This window comes from Cucurbita maxima, unplaced genomic scaffold, assembly GCF_002738345.1.
Source record: "Cucurbita maxima cultivar Rimu unplaced genomic scaffold, Cmax_1.0 Cma_Scf00017, whole genome shotgun sequence".
In the NCBI taxonomy this organism is placed as follows: Eukaryota; Viridiplantae; Streptophyta; class Magnoliopsida; order Cucurbitales; family Cucurbitaceae; genus Cucurbita; species Cucurbita maxima.
Genome location: NW_019272033.1, coordinates 2061461 through 2083237, shown reverse-complemented (window position 1 = coordinate 2083237; position 21777 = coordinate 2061461). Strand labels below are relative to the sequence as shown.

At 35.1% G+C, this 21777-nt stretch overlaps 4 protein-coding genes across 7 annotated transcripts in view; 2 read left to right on the top strand and 2 right to left on the bottom strand.

Moving 5' to 3' along the window:
• Window positions 1-2261: 2261 nt before the first annotated feature.
• Window positions 2262-6904, top strand: LOC111492127 (argininosuccinate lyase, chloroplastic-like). Its single transcript, XM_023141352.1, has 6 exons — window positions 2262-2694; window positions 2918-3298; window positions 4022-4170; window positions 5079-5370; window positions 5467-5631; window positions 6419-6904. Exons 1-6 carry the CDS (start codon window positions 2473-2475, stop codon window positions 6680-6682), a joined length of 1473 nt encoding a protein of 490 aa, XP_022997120.1. The 5' UTR covers window positions 2262-2472; the 3' UTR covers window positions 6683-6904.
• A 565-nt stretch (window positions 6905-7469) lies between these two features.
• On the bottom strand, window positions 7470-11898 carry LOC111492146 (kinesin-like protein KIN-4C). 2 transcript variants are annotated; one of them, XM_023141396.1, is made up of 12 exons: window positions 11596-11898; window positions 11099-11212; window positions 10910-11026; window positions 10726-10806; window positions 10384-10455; window positions 10147-10240; window positions 10036-10067; window positions 9349-9422; window positions 8357-8419; window positions 8112-8256; window positions 7664-7965; window positions 7470-7577 (listed from the first exon to the last, which is right to left on the bottom strand). In XM_023141396.1, coding segments are annotated over exons 1-12 (1230 nt in total). In that variant the 5' UTR covers window positions 11731-11898; the 3' UTR covers window positions 7470-7576. The 2 variants fall into 2 exon arrangements, with proteins under 2 accessions (XP_022997164.1, XP_022997165.1); XM_023141397.1 differs by lacking the exon at window positions 7470-7577 and having other exon boundaries at window positions 7811-7972.
• Window positions 11899-12602: 704 nt separating this feature from the next.
• LOC111492105 (mechanosensitive ion channel protein 3, chloroplastic-like) lies at window positions 12603-18381 on the top strand. 3 transcript variants are annotated; one of them, XM_023141306.1, is made up of 15 exons: window positions 12603-12836; window positions 13492-13718; window positions 13808-13867; window positions 14044-14201; window positions 14503-14626; window positions 14715-14812; window positions 14903-15016; window positions 15301-15361; window positions 15638-15787; window positions 15964-16074; window positions 16213-16380; window positions 16468-16581; window positions 16972-17028; window positions 17465-17761; window positions 17795-18381. In XM_023141306.1, exons 2-15 carry the CDS (start codon window positions 13641-13643, stop codon window positions 18317-18319), a joined length of 2115 nt encoding a protein of 704 aa, XP_022997074.1. In that variant the 5' UTR covers window positions 12603-12836; window positions 13492-13640; the 3' UTR covers window positions 18320-18381. The 3 variants fall into 3 exon arrangements, with proteins under 3 accessions (XP_022997074.1, XP_022997072.1, XP_022997073.1); XM_023141304.1 differs by having other exon boundaries at window positions 17465-18381; XM_023141305.1 differs by lacking the exon at window positions 12603-12836 and adding an exon at window positions 12842-12907 and having other exon boundaries at window positions 17465-18381.
• A 401-nt stretch (window positions 18382-18782) lies between these two features.
• The window catches only part of LOC111492123 (O-fucosyltransferase 31-like), a 5091-nt gene continuing 2096 nt past the window's right edge, over window positions 18783-21777 (bottom strand). The window contains exons 6-10 of the mRNA XM_023141341.1: window positions 21482-21685; window positions 20675-20939; window positions 20105-20332; window positions 19758-19955; window positions 18783-19170 (exon numbers count right to left, since the gene is read on the bottom strand). Of these exons, the coding sequence (XP_022997109.1) occupies window positions 18961-19170; window positions 19758-19955; window positions 20105-20332; window positions 20675-20939; window positions 21482-21685 (1105 nt within the window). The 3' untranslated portion in view covers window positions 18783-18960. The remainder of the gene's footprint in view (window positions 19171-19757; window positions 19956-20104; window positions 20333-20674; window positions 20940-21481; window positions 21686-21777) is intronic.

The window sequence follows — 21777 nt, the reverse complement described above, 5'->3', positions numbered from 1 at the left end:
AAAAAAAAAAAAAAAAAAAAAAAAAAAAAAAAAAAAAAAAAAAAAAAAAAAAAAAAAAAAAAAAAAAAAAAACTATATGATATATAAATTCAAAACCAAAATTCATACACATTTAAGTTTAATAAATTACAAATTTTGTCCGATTATTAAATTTTAAAAATGTTTAGTAAATTCTAAAATTTTAAATCTCCATCTAATATCTTTTAATATTGATAGATATATTAGATAAAAATTTAAATTGTGAAGTTTAAGAAATTTTATTAGAAACAAAATTGAAAAAATTATGAATAAAAAATTAAAAAATCAACAAATCTATTATACACAAAATTAAAGCGTTTTTAAATTTTTTGGGAGCCTATCGAACTCGTTCGAGAATAAATTAATAATTTAACCATAATTTTAATTCTTATATTTGGAACATAATTTTCTATAAAAAATAGAAAAAAAGCATTGGTATATATTATTCTAAAATGTCAGCCGATCATTTGGGCGGTAGCCTGTAACGCACATCTTTCTCCCCTTTTATTCTCTTTTGTATTATTATTATTATTTAATTTTTAGGGGTAAATTGTAATAACCCGTTCGATCATTTTGAATCGCTCCACGTGTACGGATTTGATTCCCTAATCAACGGTTTTCTCAAAATATTCTTCGTCACTCGATTACGTATTATTAATTTTTTTTATTTATTTAAAATTTAATTTTCTCAAACCATAAATATTAAGAAGTATATATATTTGTCCAAAATTTAAAGGCTAATTTTTAAAATTAAGAAACTTAAATTGAATATTTAAAAATTAAAGTCTATAAATAAATAAATTATAAAGTTTAATCCATAAAATATTAAACCAAATGCACCTGTATTGACCTTTGCTCTTTTGTTTTTGGGTGGGAGAAGTTATAGAGAATAAATTTTAAATAGGTTTAAAGTTTTTTTTTTTAAATAATAAATAAAATTAAATATTAAGAAAAAATAATAAAGTTAAAAGAATAATGTGCCAGGTCATATTCCATAGCACAGCACCTGGTCGGAACTACTTGCTTTACGGTGGGAAGTTTGCCAAAGAATATATATATATATATATATATATAACAATAATAAATTTTAATTAAACTAGAAGCCTTAATGATTTTAATTTTTTTTTTTTTTAGAAATAACTCGAAGTAATTATATACAATATTTAAATACGTGTAAGAAATAAATAAAATAAATAATAAATAATTAATGTTTATTTGAGTATGGTTTAGTGGATAGTGGCTCAAATTGTGAGTGTTATGATTGGAGAGAAAAAAAAAAATAATATTACTTACAATTTTCCTGCAGATGTGTTTTAAAATCGTGAGAATGATGCCGATATATAATGGGTTAAAGCTGACAATATCTATTAATGGTGGGCTTGGACTGTTACAAATCGTATAAGAGTCAGACACGGTGTGTCAGGGATGACGTTAGGGTTCTAAGCGGTGGATTGTGAAATCCCATCTTGGCTAGAGAGGGAAACAAAATATTTCTTATAAGAATGTTGGCCAAGTGTGTCAGCGAGGACGTTATGCTCCTAAGAGGTGGATTGTGAAATTTCATATTAGCTAGAGAGGGGAATGAAACATTTCTTATAAGAATGTAAGCCTGATGTGTCAGCGAGGACCTTACGCTCTTAAGGGGTGGACTGTGAGATCCCATATTGGCTAGAGAGGGAAACAAAATATTTCTTATAAGAATGTTAGCTTGGTGTGTCAACGAGGACATTAGAGCCCTCTGAGGGGTGAATTGTGAGATCCCATTTTGGCTAGAGAGGAGAACAAAACATTTCTTATAAGAATGTTTGTCCAGTGTGTCAGCGAGGACGTTAGGCTTCTACGGGTGGACTGTGAGATCCCATATTGGCTAGAGAGAGAAACAAAATATTTCTAACCAGAATGTCACAATTTTAAAACTGTGAGATTGACGACGATATATAGCAGATCACATACAATATCTATTAGCGGTAGACATAAACTATTACAAATGATATTCATTTTAAGAACTTAAAAACTGAATGCGAATTGATCTGTGATGGACTAATACATTAATTTTTCTAAAAATTAAAAGAATTTTGCCCAAAAAAACAATGGTTAATACATTAATTTGTTGTGTTATGTTTCTTAAATGCTTTTGTTGTTGGAGTAATTAGAAATTATTAATAGATTTAGGAACAAAATTTGGAATAATTATTTTTTGAAAGTGAATAAAATTTTGTGGAAGGACTTAGAATTGTGTTATAAGTGTTGAAGATTCAGACTGTTAAAAGGGAATGAAGAAAAGGAATCAGATCAAAGGAAGTATCTTCGTACAAAAGGACACCAATAACTTCCGGCGACTGAACACCGTTCGGCAGAGTGTCAGCAGCCCTAGGGCTGTAGCGCAGAGCCACCAGATTCTTATAAGAACCTCCCGCTCTCAGTTGCTTGATTCTGTGCTCACTTCATACAGATATGACAATATTCGATGTTTCGTCCGCCGCTGAGGCTACCGGAGAAACGTCCGCCGCCGCCAAGAAGCCTGAGGCCAAGGAAATTAAGCTATGGGGCGGTCGCTTCCAGGAAAGCGTCACGGATGCCGTCGAACGCTTTACGGAGTCGATTTCATATGATAAGGATCTTTTCAAGCATGATATCAGCGGCAGTCGTGCTCATGCATCCATGCTTGCCAAACAGGTTCTGTCACTTCTCAGTTTCGTTTTGTGGTTTTTGTGAAGCTCTATTCTGTTTTGTTTTTGGTAAGGAATGTTTAGTGTTTATTTGGGCGTTCTTACTACCCTAATGTGACCAAATCACGATGATGCGCTGTGGATTTTACTCAAAATTGATCTATTATGTCCTGGAAGTTTGTTCAGGTGACATGCGCATTCATGATAATCGCTCTTGGTTTTGGTTGCAGGGCTTGATGAGTATCAGTGACAGAGACTGTATTCTTGCTGGTCTCGATGAGATCGAGAAGCGTATTCTAAATGGCGAGTTCGTCTGGAGAGCTGATAGGGAAGATGTTCACATGAACATTGAAGCTGCACTTACTGATTTGATTGGCGAGCCTGCGAAGAAACTGCATACTGCTCGGAGCCGCAACGATCAGGTTGCGACTGATTTTCGCTTGTGGTGCCGAGATGCCATCGATTTGATTATCAAGAGGATTAAAGATTTTCAAGTTGCGCTGGTAGATTTGGCAATTAAGAATAAAGGAATTATTGTTCCAGGTTATACACATTTGCAGAGAGCACAGCCCGTCCTACTTCAGCATCTTCTCTTAGCATTCGTCGAGCAGGTATTGAACTACCGTTTAAGCTTATCATCTTACATCTTTGCTGAAATCCTAAAGTTACTGGTCGCTTTAGTGTTGTTACTGTTTGCTGCATGCTTTCTATCCTGCCTGAAACCAGGGATCAGAGTCATGGGACGTTTGATAGCAAATTTGAAAGGGTTGAAATCACTTTTGTTAGGTTCGAAATCACTTTTGTTAGGTTCAAAATCACTCCAATACTTTGATTTTGATTGTACCAAAATTTGTTTAAAAGTGTAAAACCAAATATTCAATGAATTTTGAATGATTAAGAACATATTTGGGAGTGATTTTGAGCTTGACATTTTAAAATCACTCAAAAACATTTTCTTATTACATGCATCCTTGACAAAGGAGATTGTGTGTTTATGTGATAATTGCCCTGCGGAAGCTTTAACCATTTCACTGTGTCATCAATTCTCTGTTATAAAACGTTTTCCACATATTTTAACTTGATATGCTAAGATATTTCTTCATCACATTCATAAACTCACTTTAGAGACTGGTAACGTGATGGCTACTTATAATACAGTACAAAATTCTAGCATTTTAAGAAAACCATTGATTTACCATTTGCTAAATGGTTTATTTCTTTCCAAGCTTTAGTAACCAATCTTAAGTTAGGATTAAAAATTATGCTAGTATTTTACTCCTACTAAAACTGATTTGAAGACTGATTCGGGACAAATGTCATTACACGTTTTGTAGCTTGATAGGGATGCTGGTCGCTTGCTGGACTGCAGAGCTAGACTGAATTTCTGCCCCTTAGGAGCTTGTGCATTGGCTGGTACTGGCCTTCCAATTGATCGATTCATGACATCAAGTGCCTTAGGATTCTCATCACCTTTGAGAAACAGGTCTGTTGATTATTTTTCTTACTTGGTTTTTAAAGATATTTCGGTTATTTTACTTACCACATAATGTTATTTTGGACTTCTCAATATTTGAGACTTATGATCACACAGATTATATGATTTAGGCGTTTGAATAACCATTTTGTTTGGTTTTCTGTTTGTTTCTCACAAAGTTTTGGTGTATTTTTCACCATGATTGAAAACACATTTGAACTTTAAGCCAAAATTTAGATACAAAATCAAGTTTTTAAAAACTACTTTAAAATAGTTTACAAAATTTGACTCAGTTTTTTAAAACGTTTTCAAAATATTTTCACTCTTTTATAGGTCAAATGGACTCTTTTATCCCAAAAAATAGACAGAAGATGGATGAAAACACCTATTCCATTTACTTACCGAGGGAAATCACAGAATAAATAGGGAGAGGAGTGAGTCAAGTTCCGTCACTCGAATGAATAATGAATAAGGAAGGAGTGGTTACAGTTCAGGGAGAGGAAAAGAAAAGGAGAAAGAAAGAATAAAGAGGAGCGCAGAGAACATCCTTGAATTTGTTTACGAGGGGCAGGGGCGATCCAAAAAAGTAGTCACTCTGACGGGATTCTTGAATTGTTTACTTAAGAAAGGAAGTTAGCCTGTGAATCTGAAATAGGTTATAGAGCAAGAAAACTATAGATCGAAGTAGAGTTGACAACCATAATTTTAAAAAATAGAAGACAAAAACAAAGTAGTTATCAAATAGGTGCAGGAATGGGCCTTGGTAGCAGCAAGTGGCTTATTTTCTGTTGTATTTTCTGTACCAAAACATATCCTTTTTCATCTATACTTCATGTCAAATGTTTCTGTAGTTCCATTTATTTATCTTTTTCCTCTGACCCTGCTGAAAAACTTATAAATTTCGTTGTCTCGAATAGCATTGATGCTGTTTCAGATCGAGATTTTGCGATGGAATTTCTTTCTGCCAATTCTATTATGGCCATTCATCTTTCTCGTCTGGGAGAGGAATGGGTATTGTGGTCCTCCGAGGAGTTTGGTTTTATCGTGCCTAGCGACGCAGTTTCGACTGGAAGTAGCATAATGCCTCAGAAGAAAAATCCGGATCCAATGGAGCTTGTTCGTGGAAAGTCCGCTAGAGTCATAGGTGATTTAGTAACCCTTCTATCATTGTGCAAAGGACTTCCTCTTGCATACAACCGTGATCTGCAGGTTTGAGATCTTTTGACAGGTTTGATTTCCTTTTCAGAAAACTTCTTTCACCTTTCACCTTCAGTGACACTGAATAATCTGTTTGTGTTGAGACAGGAAGATAAGGAACCCGTGTTCGATAGTGTTAAGACGGTTTCAGGGATGCTTGAGGTTTCAGCTGAGTTTGCGCGGAACATTAGTTTCAATCAGGATCGAATTAAGAAGGCCTTACCGGCAGGTCATCTTGATGCGACCACGCTTGCAGACTATCTCGTTCATAAGGTTAGTATGACTGCTATTTACTTATTTTTGTTAGAAGAAGCATTAGAAGGCAATGGTTTTTTAACATGACTATAGAGTAATGGTTGAACACAACATGTAGTATTTGAAGGCAGATGGCAGTAGCTTCCATTTTTTTTGCTTTGAAAGATCATAAGCATGCATGTATACTGTTTGAGATAACTTTAACAAGGAATTGTAATAATTTAAATCTTAAACTTCCAATATCAATAGGTTGATTGTTTCGCTCCTGTATCTTCCAAAAGGAAAAAAGATCTCTGAGAGCTGTTTCCTTGTAAGACCGCGACTGATCCTGAAAGGAATGAATTCATAATTGAGTGAATCAATTTTGATCGTACATTGAAAAGTTTTTCATTAGCTCATCTTGTTCAAATTTTCTCCAGTTCTATAAAAAGAATTACCCGATCATTTCTCTTATTAATTTGGGTGATTTTGTGTTAGATCATTAATAGACAATTATAATTTGGAAAAATAATAATGGTAAAACATAATGTGTATGGAAGTTTTTCCCACAAAGTTCGTGCATGAAGCACCTATATATTTCACTTTGTTTAGGTTAAACAAAGATTCTTTATAGGGACCCCTTTTGTTGCAACTTGCAATATGCTTTCATAAAATTGGGGTTTTAGATGAGCATCGGGTGAACAGCTTACAAGTTACAACCACGTACCGACCCAATGGCCACTTGGTCGGCTGAATCTGCTCATTGTTTAACGTTAAACTTTCAAGCAGCTTCTAACTTTCTGATTTCATTTCCCATTTTTAACAGGGCATACCTTTCAGAACATCTCATGATATTGTAGGCAAGTCTGTTGCCATGTGCCTTGGAAAGAACTGTCAGCTGAAGGACCTGAGTCTCGATGAACTCCGAGCTTTGAGTCCAATCTTCAACGAGGATGTTTACGAATTTCTTGGAGTTGAAAATGCAGTCAACAAATTTTCGTCATATGGCTCCACAGGATCTGAATGTGTTGCCAGTCAACTCGAGCATTGGATCGAAAAACTTGGCATTAGTCAGTCGAGATTAGGCTAGATGAGAGAGAGGCTTTGGGGGCAGAGTAGAGAAGAATAAAAGCAAGGAGGGCAAGCCAACACAGTAATTGATGCAATGAGCATCCAGAATAATCATTTTTCCTAGCATTTCTCTGTTAATTAGTACGTCATTTTGGATTTCTGACTTTGATCTTTATTTTGAACCTAAATTTCACTTTACAAGACTTTCTAGTGATTATGACAATTCCATCTTTCGGAGGCATTCCACTTGCGACGAAAAGGAAGCAAATGAAAAGGTTGATAACATAAATTTATAGGGACACTAGTCGGAAAGTATTAATTTTATTAGTCCATCTTAAAATAACTCAATTAGGTAAGACATTTCTGATTTTTTTCTTGATAGAATACAAAAATTGGAAAATACATATAGGAGGGAAAGTCATATAATAAGTGAAAATAACAGCAAGAACATGAAAAAAAATACCAGGTTAGGGGTTAAAAGGCAGAATTTTATTGAAGCAAAATTGCTGCGTCCTTGACCAAATTGCAGCCCCCCCTGCAGCATTTCAGATTAAAATTTAAATAACAAGTTGAGAGGGACCAGGTATCAATTGATGAAATTGAAAGAATGGACCAACTTGAGGGTAAGAAATCAAAACTTCTAAAAGATTTATCATCATGCAGCATTTGGCATCATCAAATGGTGGTATCTAATCGTCATTAATCTAAGAGTTCTGGCTCAAGTAGTAGGGGGGCGAGGACAATCAGTAGGTACTCATCATTTTTTAGTATTACCGGCAAACTTTGAGATGAGAAGAATTTTCTCATTTTCGATTGGTTTAACTCCAAAAAAAGGGGTCTTCTGAACGGTGCCTTTGTCGCTGATTTAGTTTGTATACTTGTTAAGATGGATCGGCGAATCAACAGGGATTGGTCTGCAGAGAGTTCAAATTTGTTGTCAATAAAGCTTACAGAACAAGATGGGATAAAAATTTAGCGTGTGATAAAAGCGATAACTTACCAATATACATTTTTTATGTCAGATAAAGGCTTCAGTGGTTGCCCATTGATCATCTCACCCGGTTTCTCGTATCTATTGCTGCACTTTCCAAGGGCACAGCCACATGATGTGCCACAGCTCCTTCCAGTTGATCGGCATTGGCACTTCGTTGTCTTGCACAGTGATTTCTTACTGCAAGAGCAGCATTCTTCCTTAACTGTTATCTTTTTCACGTTGTCTTGCCGATGCTCTTCACCAGCTGAATCGAACCGCTCACATAGATTATTACTCCCAAAGCTGGGAGAGGTTTGATCGGAAACGTCCTGATGACTTACAATTTTCAAATATCAAAAGGTGATCATGAAATTTTATTATCAGTTTCAGAATTCATAGAACGTTTTATGCTTAATATTCCATTTATTGTTCATATGAAATTGAAAAGGCAAGCCTGCAAGCCAAATTCGCTGACCTTTGATGCATCCTTAGGAGTATGGTTGAACTTCTGGATTCGCATTTGGTTAAACAAACCACTCAACATGACCATCTGTTCCTTTAGTTCGTTCATATCTTGATTGTTCTCCAATATGTTGTCATCAGTGTCCTGAGATGGGTACCTTGACAAACAGAAATGAAAAGGTCGAGAAAATTCGGGAGAAGTGAGAAACAGTAGTAGTCCAACCAGAACTGAACGTCACAACATTTCAAAACATTTACCCTGATTTTTCTTGCTTCAGCGCATCTGCTTCTTCTTGAAGTTTCGCAATCTCCTTATCCTTCCTAGAAAATTGAAATTTAAAGTTCAAAAATCAAGTTGAACGCAGATTATTAAACATAGCAGTCACCAATTTCTCTGAAATTAATTAAAAGAACAAATTGCTGCATTTAACTAATGTCAGTGCAAAAAGAAGATAAATGGTTTATCTTTTACTTCAAAAACCAAATGATCAGAAGCTTCAAGCATGCGTAGCAGCATTAATCAAAATACTTTTATAATATTTCATCAGCAAATTTTAACGTCCTTGTCAAATGGAAAAAGGTCGTTATCAAATTCACATCGAAATTATTTTAAACATTGCTTTGATTGATAACAATTCTGTCGTTTAATTCTAATAGCTGGAAAGAACGATATTTTAAAAGAAAAACAGCTGGCACCATTCTCCTCCTTAATTGTTTTACTTACTCTATTTAAAGTTTGAACATGAGAAAAAAATCCTAGAGTTTGGTTATAACTTAACAAAAAGCACATGCTAATCTGAATTACTTTATATATATATATAGAAGCATAACTGAAAACACTTAGCATGCACGGAACTACAATTAAGAGCTGTCTTTATCCTTCACCATTTACTCGAAACAGAAGGCAACTTGATTTCCATAATAAATAATTGATCACAGTCAATAGTACTATTATCTATATGTCATGCTGCACTATTATCTATTTGTCAATCTTAGCATGGTGGATTCTCCAATTACCACTATAAATAGCGATAGTTTGATCCCCACGATTTTTGAATTAAAAAAAAAAAATACTAATTTCAAAATCAGTGAATTTGTATCAAATTGCAGATTCATAACATCTGATAGTCCAATACAGATTAATTAAGAAATTAATTAAGAAATGAGCTAAGCACAAGAACCAACTAGAAGCAAATTTTGAATTTAACAATCAATAAAAATTTAAAGGAAAGCAAGCATCAAATACTCACTCTTCTATTAGATGCTCATACTGGGAACATAACTCATGTAACCTCACTGTGACTTCAAACTCATTCTCAACGTACTGCACAAATTTTATGCAGATAGACAAGAATTAACATAGATGAATTACCACGGCCTAGTTATGACAAGCGAATCCACCCACAAATTGCCAAAGGAATGAACTTTCAACAGAAAATGTGTTTTTTTTTTTTAATTTTCATGTTTTCAAATATGTGTTTGAAAGCAAATTTAAAAACTCGGTCACAATTTAAACCATTGTCCAAAATATAGTCTTATTTACCAACTGAATACTAGGTCGAATCTCAACCATTATTAATTAATTAATGAACATGCAAATATTCTAAATTTTGTATAATTACTTTTTTACAATATCATATAATTTATAATACTATATTAAACATCTTTTCATTTAACAAAAATGAAATGAGTTTATAGCTTTATCCAAGCCTTTATCTAATCATGCAGTTTAAAATTTCAAATTAAGATCTCGATACAATGAAAACATAAAAATATTGTTTTTCTAATTTTCACAATTAAAATGGAAGAATCTAAAAACAGTTTTCGATCAGTTCATTTAAATAAGGGAATCTAAAAAACAAAAAATACCAAACAGACCCTTAATGAATGAGCCATATATAGACACACAAACATGAAGCACAAAGTTCACAAATTACCTGGGTAGAAGTAATATTTCCATGTTTAGCACCTATAGTCCAAAAAATGTAAAAACAAGTCAATATGGTAAGACGGGAAACCAAACTTGATAAAAATATTAGGGACCAAACCTGCTCTTCTTTGTGCAGAAGTCCTTCGAGATTCCAAAAGATTTCTTATCCTTTTCGTAACTTCAGAAGCTTCCTCGGTCTTCCGTTGCAAAACCTTGAGAGAGAAAAATAAAATTACAAAATATTTAATATAAAGATGTTTTATAAAATAAAAGAATTAAAAGTTAGGGAGCACAACAGAACAATTCCAAAGAAATACTCCAATTGTTGAACTCAGGGAAAAAAAAAAAAAAATACCATCTTTAGTCTCTGATTTGAAGTTAGGAGCTTATTCATCTCATGCTCATTTCTTCTCTTTTCTCTCTTAAGCTGAAAAATATTGTTAAGACAACAAATTTGGTTACGAATGGTCAAAGGGGAAAATGATACATGAATATCAACAGCAGAGATAAAATCCATAATACAAATATCTTAACCTCGTTCTTTTTTGTAAGGTATTCTAGAATCATCAATTAAATTGCAGATATTCAATTTAAAGGAAACATGTACAGCGGTCCATAGATAATATCAATGATGCGTTATTTACAGCAACAGTCAGGATTAGAAAATGATGAAAGATATAGTATGCATTTAGCATACCTGAAGAACTTCCTTCTCCAATGAACCTTTATATAATCTGAACTGCACAGACTCCAGCTTCATCTTACATTGCAGTTGAACCTAGATGATATTTTCATTGAAAATTAGCGTAGACAAAAGGAACACCAGAAGAACTTTACATTAAGCACGAATAACATAATGCGATAATGCAGCAATATTTTACCTTCTGTGCCTTCAAACTCATGATCTCAAGATCTGTCTGTTTCGATACTCCATCGCCTTTCTTCCATCTGGTTGAAAGCTGAGATTGAACATCTAGTTTCTTCTTCAATTCTGTAACCTACGAGAGTTCAATATAGTATTAGTTAATTGCATAATAATGAACATGTGACCATAAGAAATCGCGTTTTACCTGATCTTCAAGGACATCCAACTTCTGAATGTAACCTTCTCTGAGTTTTTTAGCACTATTTGCAGCACTTGGTGAAGCATTTTCTAATCTGTTTTTTAGATCCTTAATTTCCTTCTGCCAATTTTCAGATGCAGAAAAGTGAGAAGCAATGACCCCGTGCTTGGTTGCAAAAATAAATTAAATAAGTGAACAACAACCACGTTCTTTCTCCCAAAACCAAAAATTATGTCAACATTATGCTAACATATATGCTCATCTCGTATCAAATTTTTCTCCATTGCAATAGTAAAACGAACTCATTCTTCTCGTCGATTTAATCCAATTGAGAGAAGCACTAGATTCTGTAGATCAAGCAACTAAAAATAATACATAAAAAATAGACGAATCGAAGTTTGTTGAACTAACATTACAAAAAGAAAGCAATATCTAATCCAATTGTTTATTCCAATTTCTGAATGATCAAACGGTGTGAATGACTGTACAAAATGGATAACAACCTGAAACGCTTCATTTTCACTCTCGAGTTCGCGTATTCTCTTCTCATAGTCTTTACTGTCCGTAGCCGATGTGACCGACGATGACGAGACATCGGCTTCCCCCGTTTTCTTCGATTGACGGGTTGCCTTCCTCATTTTCTGCCGCCGGCAGCTTGCTTGCGGCAATGGATCAGTACGAGAACAAGAAGTGGCTAAGAAATGGAATCCGAAAGCCCTAATCGGAACTCACCTCCCTAGCTGCGGTACAGAGTGCTCCGTTGTGAGGTGAAAGAGGATTCGAGGGTTTTGATTTCATTTCGCTGATCTTTTTATTACTCTGAAGATGACAGTGTAATTGAATCTTGCAAGGGAGGGAAAATTGGCTCAAATTCAATTTTTGCCACGTCAGAAGTTTGTGTTTCCTCGCACACGTGCCACTGCCCACAGATGGCGGGGAGATTCAATTTCACACGTGCTAAGTACAAATTTCTAAAATTTCTCGAGTTTTTTTTTTTATATATATATTTAACATTTCAACTTCTAATTTATATTCTTCTAAATTAGCAACAATCTAATTTTTATTAGATTAAATTATAATTTTAAAAATTTTGAGATTTAAATATATATAAAATATTTCTAACTTTTAATTAGCAAGAATTTAATTTTTTAATAGATAAACTTATAATTTTAAAATTTTGAGATTTGAGTTTATTTTATCTATCAAAATTTATATTCTTTTACAATTTAATTTTTGTTAAACTAAATTTTCAAGTTACTAAATTGACGGAACATTTAAATATTTAATAATTTTTAAAGTTTATGAAACTGTTAAATATAAGATTAAAATATTATCAGAACAAATTTATTAAATTTAAATTTTTTTAAATATAACAAGAAATTATTAAATACAAAATAAAATGTTTTAGATCATATTTCACGTTTTTAAAAATTAAAGACTTATTAGAAATAAAAAAAAAAAAATATATATATATATATATAGTGAATAGAAATAGACAAAAATATGAAGGGAAGCGAAAATTGGGTGGCAAAATGGGAACCAGAAGCGACACGCACCAAGCACCAGGCGCCACATAAAATTTTCACAGTAAAATAACAATGCCTCACGTAAAATCGGGAGTGGCCAAATCAACGGCGCTGCATTTCGATTGGTCGACGCTTGCACTAGAACCTCTACGCCGACGGTGAATTTTAGTGGAAGTTTCTTCCATTTGGCCCTTCTTCTTGCGTCTACGCTGGCGGTGGTAGGTTTTTAATTAGAGCATATCCGAGAAAGGAAGTTTTGCTATGGTTTTCTGTTATTTTGCTTCTTGAGGTAGTAGTTTATAGGATTTGAACGTCACTTACTACCCGATGTTTAGTGTTCTGTTTGTTTCTTAGCAGTTTGTCTCTGTTTATGTTTATTTGTTGGTTTGGTTAGGCCTCTGTTAGCTACAAATGCTTCATCTACAAGATTGTGGCGTAGCTTTGGTGACGGAAATGGGGATTTTGTACTGAAAAGGTAGCGGAGGATTAGGAAATTTGAAGTATTAGGGTTTCTTTCTCTTTTTTTTAGAGTTGAACTTTAATTTAATGGACGAGTGATGTCAGGATTTGAAATGATATATTTGCGGGAAATTGAAACATTTGATCGTGGGAGTTGATTATTACTAATTTTATAGTCAGTGAGCTGTTTACTGTTTCATAAAGCCACCAGTGCTATTACAATATTTCTTATTGTCAGTTTGACTTGGTTGCTTTCGGTAATTTCTTTAATTTGAGCCTTTTATCACTGATATATCCAAAATAAGTAGATGTAATCTGCCCAACTTCCTCATTGCATCTAATCTATGTGAAACTTTTTAGTAGATTGTTTTCTTTACTTGCTGGCTTCTTAAGATTAACTATTGATTGTGACAGGTGCTATACATTTTATTGGAGATTGCAGAGCTCTGAACAAGATATCTCATTATATAATTGAACCCCCCTTTATGGGGTTCAGTGTACAAACTAACTAATCTGAATTGGGATACTGTCCTTGTACATTGCTGTTTTCAGCTCACTCAACAATGGTTCATCATGGTTCTACCCAATTTTCGCATAAATTGGGAATTCAAAGTGTTCATGGATGCAATAAGTTACATATTGTATGTCATTCATAAACTTCTGTTTGATGTGCTCAATACTTTCATTAACGGCTGGTAACTCTAATTTTCATTTCTTGATTACACGGCAGAGTGTCAAGGGAAAGGCTCGTCTACATCTTGTTACTATCGTTCCAACATCACACGGTCTGGTATGGTTGAGATACATTTGAAATTTGACAAATGTTTATTAGTTGATGCTTCTATTCTCTGTGAGTTTGTGTGTGTATTAGATGTAAATATGCTCTTTTGGCTGGTGAAAGGACAAAGATTTCAACATTATATGGATGTTTAAAGCTATGGATAACGTTTTTTGTTTAATTCTCAGAGGCACAATTCTGTTAGTCTTCAGCTCTTAGGCAGTGTAAGTCGCTCAATGTATCCTGTGTCTTCCAGAGCAAATGTTTTTGTGTGTCGATCTGTTCTGGAACCTAGTGGCGGAGCCGGGAATGCTGTTTTAAAATCTGCAGCTGTGGTTTTGACAAGGTGTGATTTCTTTTGATATGGAGTGCTATAGCAGAGTAAAGCAAGTACATTTCCTTTTGCTAATAATCTATCCCATGGAGTTGAACTTGTTGATTTCTAGTGCTATTACTCGTCGTCATAAAATTGTAATCTTTCTCATGCTAATCTTTATAAGCTAGTAGACCTTCCTGCATTCTGCATGTGTTGATTGTATATGGTGCACATCGTGCAGACTGTTAATTTGTATCTGAAATATTCTTTAAGACCGTTCTGTTCTCATCAAATACTGACTTTTTTTTTCTTTTCGGGGGGCTTCTTCCAGATATTATGATGCGTTACGTGGCAGTCCTCTGTTACTTAAATTAATTCCAGCAGCTTGTGTCATTGCTTTTGCTGCTTGGGGTGTTGGACCTCTTATGCGTTTGGGGAGGATTCTATTTCTTCATGTATTGATCTTAATATATAATTTTATTTTATTGAGCCAGTAGAGAAAACACCTGATCAGCCTGATTAGTTATGGACATTTTGCTGCAGGAGCCAGATGGTAGTTGGAAGAAAAGTAGTACATACTTTGTTACGAGTTCTTACGTTCAACCTTTACTGCTATGGACTGGAGCTACACTGATCTGCAGGTGAGCTGTTATCTGCAGTCTGCACTATTAGGGCTAGCTAATCTTTAGCTGATGATGATGCGGGTATTAACTATAGCAACTTTGTTTCAGGGCATTGGATCCAGTAGTCTTACCTTCAGTAGCCAGTCAGGCTGTCAAACAACGACTTCTGAATTTTGTTAGATCTTTGTCTACTGTTCTGGCATTTGCCTATTGTATATCAAGGTGCATAGTTTCTGCGCTTCGAATTTTCATTTGAAATTTTTGAATCAGGGATGTTTACCTAGAATTGAAGTGTTGCTAAATGGATTGGGTGGCTGATATTTTAAAATTTGAATATGTTCTTCAAAATTCTCTCTCTATGCATGCTTTATTGCATGTTTATGAGATAAAATATGCATTATTTTTTGTGTTCATCTTCTGAAATGAATCATTTACCCTTGTTAATTGTTTGTCTGATTGGACCATATCATGCATTTTGATTCTAACAGGCCTTAACCTTGATGCAGTTTGATTCAACAAGTACAAAAGTTTTCGTCTGAATCAAATGACTCGAGTGATACAAGAAATGTATGATATCCTCTCTAATTTCATCTTCTCATATTTTTCTATCATTTATGCATCTAAATTTAAATTAGTTGGCACTCGCTTGCCATTAATCATTTCTAGTTAGGACGAGGGAAAATATTATGAATGGATAACTAAATGGTGGAGGGCTAAGTCATAGATTGATCCTGCCAACTATACTAAATAAAATCAAAATGGTTATGAAGTTAACCCGTATGTGGCTACATCACTTGGATATCTTAAGTTAGTCTTTCTAAACTTGCCTTCATTTTTTGATAGATGGGCTATGATTTTGCTGGTAAAGCTGTTTACACTGCAGTCTGGATTGCTGCTCTTTCATTGTTCATGGAGTTGCTCGGTTTTTCTACCCAGAAGTGGCTGACTGCTGGGGGTCTCGGAACTGTATTGCTTACTCTTGCGGGTCGTGAGGTAAACCTGTGCTCTCCTACACGTTGTCGTTTATAAACAATACAATTATGATCTTACAATATTTTTGGGGTCGTTGTGAAATGTGCCATTACAATTCCCTGAAGTTGCTGTCTTCTTTCTATTTATTAGACGGTCTATCACCAGTCAAGTTTACTCCCTAATTTTGATGCATGCAGATATTTACCAACTTCCTTTCAAGTGTAATGATTCATGCAACACGACCATTTGTGGTAAATGAATGGATTCAAACAAAGATTAATGGATATGAAGTCTCTGGAACGGTTGAGGTTTGTAACTTTTTAACACCACCACCACCTTAAGAAATATGTTGATAAGAACAGAAAGGAAAACATCAATTTGGTTTTAGAATTTCTCTTCAAGTTTTGATTGATTGTTGTTTCTGACATGGAATTTCTAAATGCTAGCACGTTGGTTGGTGGTCACCAACCATTATCCGAGGAGATGATCGTGAAGCAGTTCATATTCCGAATCACAAATTCACTGTTAGTATTGTGAGGAATCTTACCCAGAAGACTCATTGGCGTATCAAGACTCATCTTGCCATCAGCCACTTAGATGTTAATAAGATCAATGTGAGAATCAAGTAGTCTTTCACACCCGTTACTTTAGTTTCTTTCATTATATGCCGTCTTACAACAAAACTTGGTTTCAATTTTCAGTATATAGTAGCTGATATGCGCAAAGTTTTGTCCAAGAATCCTCAAGTTGAACAGCAAAGGTTACACCGCAGAATTTTTTTGGATAACATCAATCCTGAAAACCAGGCTCTTATGGTATGAATTGGCTCTCATTATCTTCCTTCTGTTTCATACTTAAAAATTAATTGACGTGTGCTAGACTTTGATCGGTCAAATCATATGTTAATTAACAAAGAGGAAGGGTAGAACTTAAATATTATTGGTAACCTCTTCAGTATCAAGGGATTTTTTTTTTTTTTAAATGATTATACTTTTCCTTTTGGAATAGGGACTAACTTCATAGTGTAAAATAAATGAAAGATTTACATACAAAATGTGGGAAAACATAGCCTCCTGGAAATGGAGTATCCAAACACGCTCACACACACCCGACCTCATTTTTCTGGTGCTGGATGTTCATATTTCATTTTTGTTCTACATTCTTTCCCCTTCAAATTACTAACCAACTTCATTTCGTTCCTGCAGATTATGGTTTCTTGCTTTGTGAAAACTTCTCGTTTTGAAGAATACCTGTGTGTCAAGGTATGACTGCTTTTTGGTGTTTTAGAACTTTGGTTGATTTTGTTGTTTTAATTCTTAGTATTTTATTTTATATTTTTTCGTGCTGATGATGATCACCTCAATTCCTACTTTTGCCATGTCGCGTAACATGCATATCAAACTGTTGCAGTCTAATACATAGCTTTTAGTTGCTACATTTTCTATACTGATATAGGTCCCTACTTTCCAGTTGAGGTCTCTTTTTGTTCCTTGTCTCTGATTTTAGTTTGTTCACAAAACTAGTATTCTTCATAACTTCTTAGTTTTCTAGATTCTTCGTTTTTAGTGTGCTTTTGAAGAATTTCTCATCAGGATTTGAATGTGGCTGTAGGTATTAATATAGTTCAACCTCATTTTCTTAATGTTGATCGTCAAGTTATTCAAGTGTCTGAACTTTCAGCCGCCAATTGATGTGCAGGAGGCAATTCTCTTGGATCTCCTCAGGGTTATCAGCCATCATAGGGCCCGGCTTGCCACTCCCATTCGCACTGTTCAGAAAATATATGGTGAGGTTGACTTGGAGAACGTACCATTTTCCGAGACCATGTATTCACATACGGGGGCTACTAACCGTCCACTGCTTCTTATTGAGCCATCTTATAAAGTCAATGGTGACGATAAAGCCAGAGTCTCTAGAAGTCCGACTCGCTCGTCAAACGAAGAAAAAGATGCTAAACAAGAGACAGTCTCGACTACAGGGACGAAAGCCCCCGACACAGCTGGTTCAACATCAAGTATTGATATGAAAACAGATGATAGAAAGCCAGTTACTGGTACTGCGCCTAAGCCGCCTTCAACAGGGTCGTCCGTGTCGAACACTCAGACTCAGGATCTATCAACCAGTACTCCAGAAGAAAGCAGCATGGAAAAGGCAGTAACAAACAATGAGATAAAAGGAGAAAAGAAAGATGTGATAGGACTGAATTCCAAGCTGCCCAAAAGATCACCCTCAGCTTCCAGTTCCGGCAGCGAGAAAGCTGATATTCCTCCGCCCTCAAGCTTGCAGAATAATAAGCAAGATGGCGAGAAGGCCTCTGCATCATCAGTAGTGGGGAGGCCACCATTGGAGGAGAATATCGTCCTTGGAGTTGCCTTGGAAGGCTCCAAAAGAACTCTTCCAATTGATGAAGATTCGGATCCGTCTCCCTTTCACTCTCCTGCTGATTCAAAAGAAATCTCCACACAGAGGAATGGGAGCGAGTTTCCTCCCAATAGCAAGGATTTGAGAGATGGCCAGTTGCCTGCAGTTCCTGGTGCGACGAAAAATGATTGATCAGTAGGCACCAGAGTCGCCTTCTCCCAATTATTCTCTCGCCTTTTGAAGCGATGCGAAAATGAAATGCAGAGCTAAATTTTTAAGCAAGCATTTTGCAGGCTCGCCAGTGTAAAAAAAAAAATTATAAAGGAAAAAATAGAACTACTTTTCTTAGAATTTATAACCTTTATATATATATATATATATATAAATATATATAGTTTCAATTTCGATTCAGAGGTGAGTTTACATCTATCAGTTTTCTTATTTTATATTTTGTGAACTCAGGCAAGAAAAAAAGCAACAAATGAATTGATAGATAAGGAGACATTACTTTCGTTAATTTGAAATGATGGGCAGCATTCGAAGTTCAGGTCCTTCTGTGCATTTGAAGCTCCAACTTCGTATCTTTGTATAAAAGTCATAAAAGTGTGATCTCATAGATGTTAGTAACATGTTAGTGACAAAGTGAAACAAAACATTTTAAGGAAGCACTTTCTGTTTCATAGCATTCTATCAAGATAGATATTTCATTACTGCTCTAACGATAAGTTTTTGAAATACTAGACAAGGATGCACTTCTCAATGAAAGAAATTGTATAACATTTGGAAGCAAAACTTGGAGCTCAGTAAGGAAAATTTACATATTTGGTCAAACGTTAGGTAAGGCACATGCAATGAGGAGCAGGATAGGTGTATATGGATTGCGTCTCTTTCCTTAACCTGATCTGGCCTTGTCTATTTTTATGTCCGGTGAGAACAGCCTTTCTGAACTCTGACCACTCCATGCTCTTATTGAGGAACAGCTGACCCAATAGTACCATGTTTGGTCTTATAGTCTTCATGTTCAAATATGCCCGATGTCCCACCTGATTATATGTAAACAATTCACTTCCTTTTATCAGAGGGCATATCAGTGTGGACCTATCTACATAGAACTTTCAACATCTTTTGACTATGTTCTTAAGATTGGCTATGATGCTGTTATATTGGTTTCAAGCTCATGCATGAATTTGCAAATTGTATTGGGCTAAATTATACAATTGTTTAAAAAATGCCTAAGTTGTTCCAGTACTCTCGATCTTTCAATGTTACCAAACTACTTTAGGAATAGAAAGTTTAATGAAAATTGGAACCTAGAACGATATGGATGGTGATCTAAAATGGAAACTTGAATTGTCACACTATTCAAGATTATGTCACATCATTCCAAGTCCCAATTTTCATCTGACATTCTAATGGATTTCTATTTCAATAGTGGTTCGAGACATTTATAAACGGTCAAGGATAATACTGCAACTTTTGTAAGAATAAGAATATTTTGAAAATAAAGGACAAAGTTGAGATGTAATTTGTATGATTTAGCCTCTATTGTATCGTGGTAGTTCCTGGCCATCATAGTTTTCTCACATAATTTCAACGGAAAGCATAGCAAGAGTGAGGGTGAGAGACTCACCAGAGCATTGTGCATGTTTCCAGGCGAGGCAGAAATGAAGATGTCGCTGCGCATGCTCACATAATAATCAACTGCAGCTGATAATGATGCTTTCCCCGCTATACCAACACGTTCCAAAGGAGAGGTAAGGCTCTTCTTATCTTCCAAAAGTGGGAATAATTTGCGCAACGTTGAGATCCTTGCTTCCCCACCATAAACCTGAAATAGACAACCATTTTCGAAACCTTCAGAGAGCTCCGATTACTTAGAAGACGTTAAATGAAGCTTTCTACTACCACACAATAATCAACTCCCAAGATTCATTTTGATAGATTAATTCCACATTCCTTCCAAAGAAAAAAGTTGACCTCGTGTATAGCAAGATAGACGCGTGTGCTGTTGCTAAACCCCAGAGCAGCTAGCAGCAAACCTATCTCTTCAGGAGTCAATGGGCAACGTCCCTGATATCTCAACTCTTCATCAGTGAACTGTGAGTTAGGAACCCTTCCCTGCCAAATCACTCGACGATAATTTGCAAGAGCCAGTCTCTCAGCTTTGCCTCCACCAAACTCACAAGCTGAATGAGCAGCCATATCCTGCAAGGATGATTTGTAGAGAATCATAATACTACTGGAATTGAAACTGTAAAACATTTTATTAGACTGGAAGGACAAAAGTTAAATTACATCTAATTAATTGAATTTGGTCCTTGTTCTACAGAAAAAATATTATAAGAAAAGAATATAGTATTTCACCACTGCATCAAGACTATCCATATCATCCAAGAGTACAATTTGCAAGGAAACCTAAAGACTCCTAAGAGATGATAGCACTATGAATGGGCTGAAGCGATCAATGGAATCAATTCAAAATTTTGATATTGAAGGTTAATTTATGAAGTTCAGTAGTTCTTGCAAACAACCAGGGAAGACACAGACCTTATCAAATCGGAGATGCAAGACGACAAACTTCCCACCGTCCAATCTTCTCGTCTCATCCCCTAGCAGATTCTCAGCTCCTTCTGTTTCCTTTTGATTAGAAGGGGAACGAAGGCGATTGACAATGGTATCTCCTAATTCAGTGATGCCACGAACAAAGGCTAATGCCTTGAAGTTGACTTTACAACGCAAATGCTGAATCTCAATAGGTAAGTCGTTGAAAGATAGACGATGAGAGAATGGAGCAATAGCAGCAATCCCATAGCTGTTATCAATTGAAACAGTCAGTCCAACACATTTATTAAGACAAAAAGCAGATGATGTGAGAAATACTCATGCTGTACCTAAGTTTATCGTCACTCTAGAAGAAGATAGACCTCTTAAACAATCTATACCTCACTTGAGACTTATTTTTCATCCCATTGTATCTCTCTCGAAATTCCTATTGTTATCAATTTTGACCTCAAACTCTCAATTTTATCAAATTAAACTCTATACTTAAAAGTGTTGCAATTTTTACCTTTGATCCAACTTTTGTTAATTCGCCCACTAATCTTCACAAATAGCGTAAAAATCATCATAAACTCATTAATTTCAATAAAATAAAATTTTGCACAAAAATAACTTTCACCAATGCACAAATTAACCAACTGAATAACATTGTCAAAATTTAAAATTTTCAACAAAAAAACTTGGTTCTAATGTGATTAAGAGTTCGCTTTGAAACAATTAGTGAAATGACAAAAACACAGTTGTCAACATGTGAATTTCAAGAAACCAAATATCATAATTATGTGCAGGACTTACCGCTGCAATATGGGCAAGACGTTTTCCAAGTACCAGTTTGCAGAAGCATGGGTGGGAGCTGTTTTAATTCTAGTATTACGGATTCCAGTAGCGTAGTACTCCCGAGTGCTCCAGGAGTATTCAGTAGGCAGCTCTTTGACTATTGATATATCATCACGCAGGACATCAATAAAGTGTTCCACATCAAAAATTTCTCCAAAAGAACTGGCCAAACAAAAAAACTTTAAGCAACTTTTTCCTGGAAAACACCCCCCCCCCCCCCCCCCCCCCCAAAAAAAAAAAAAAAAAAACCAAAA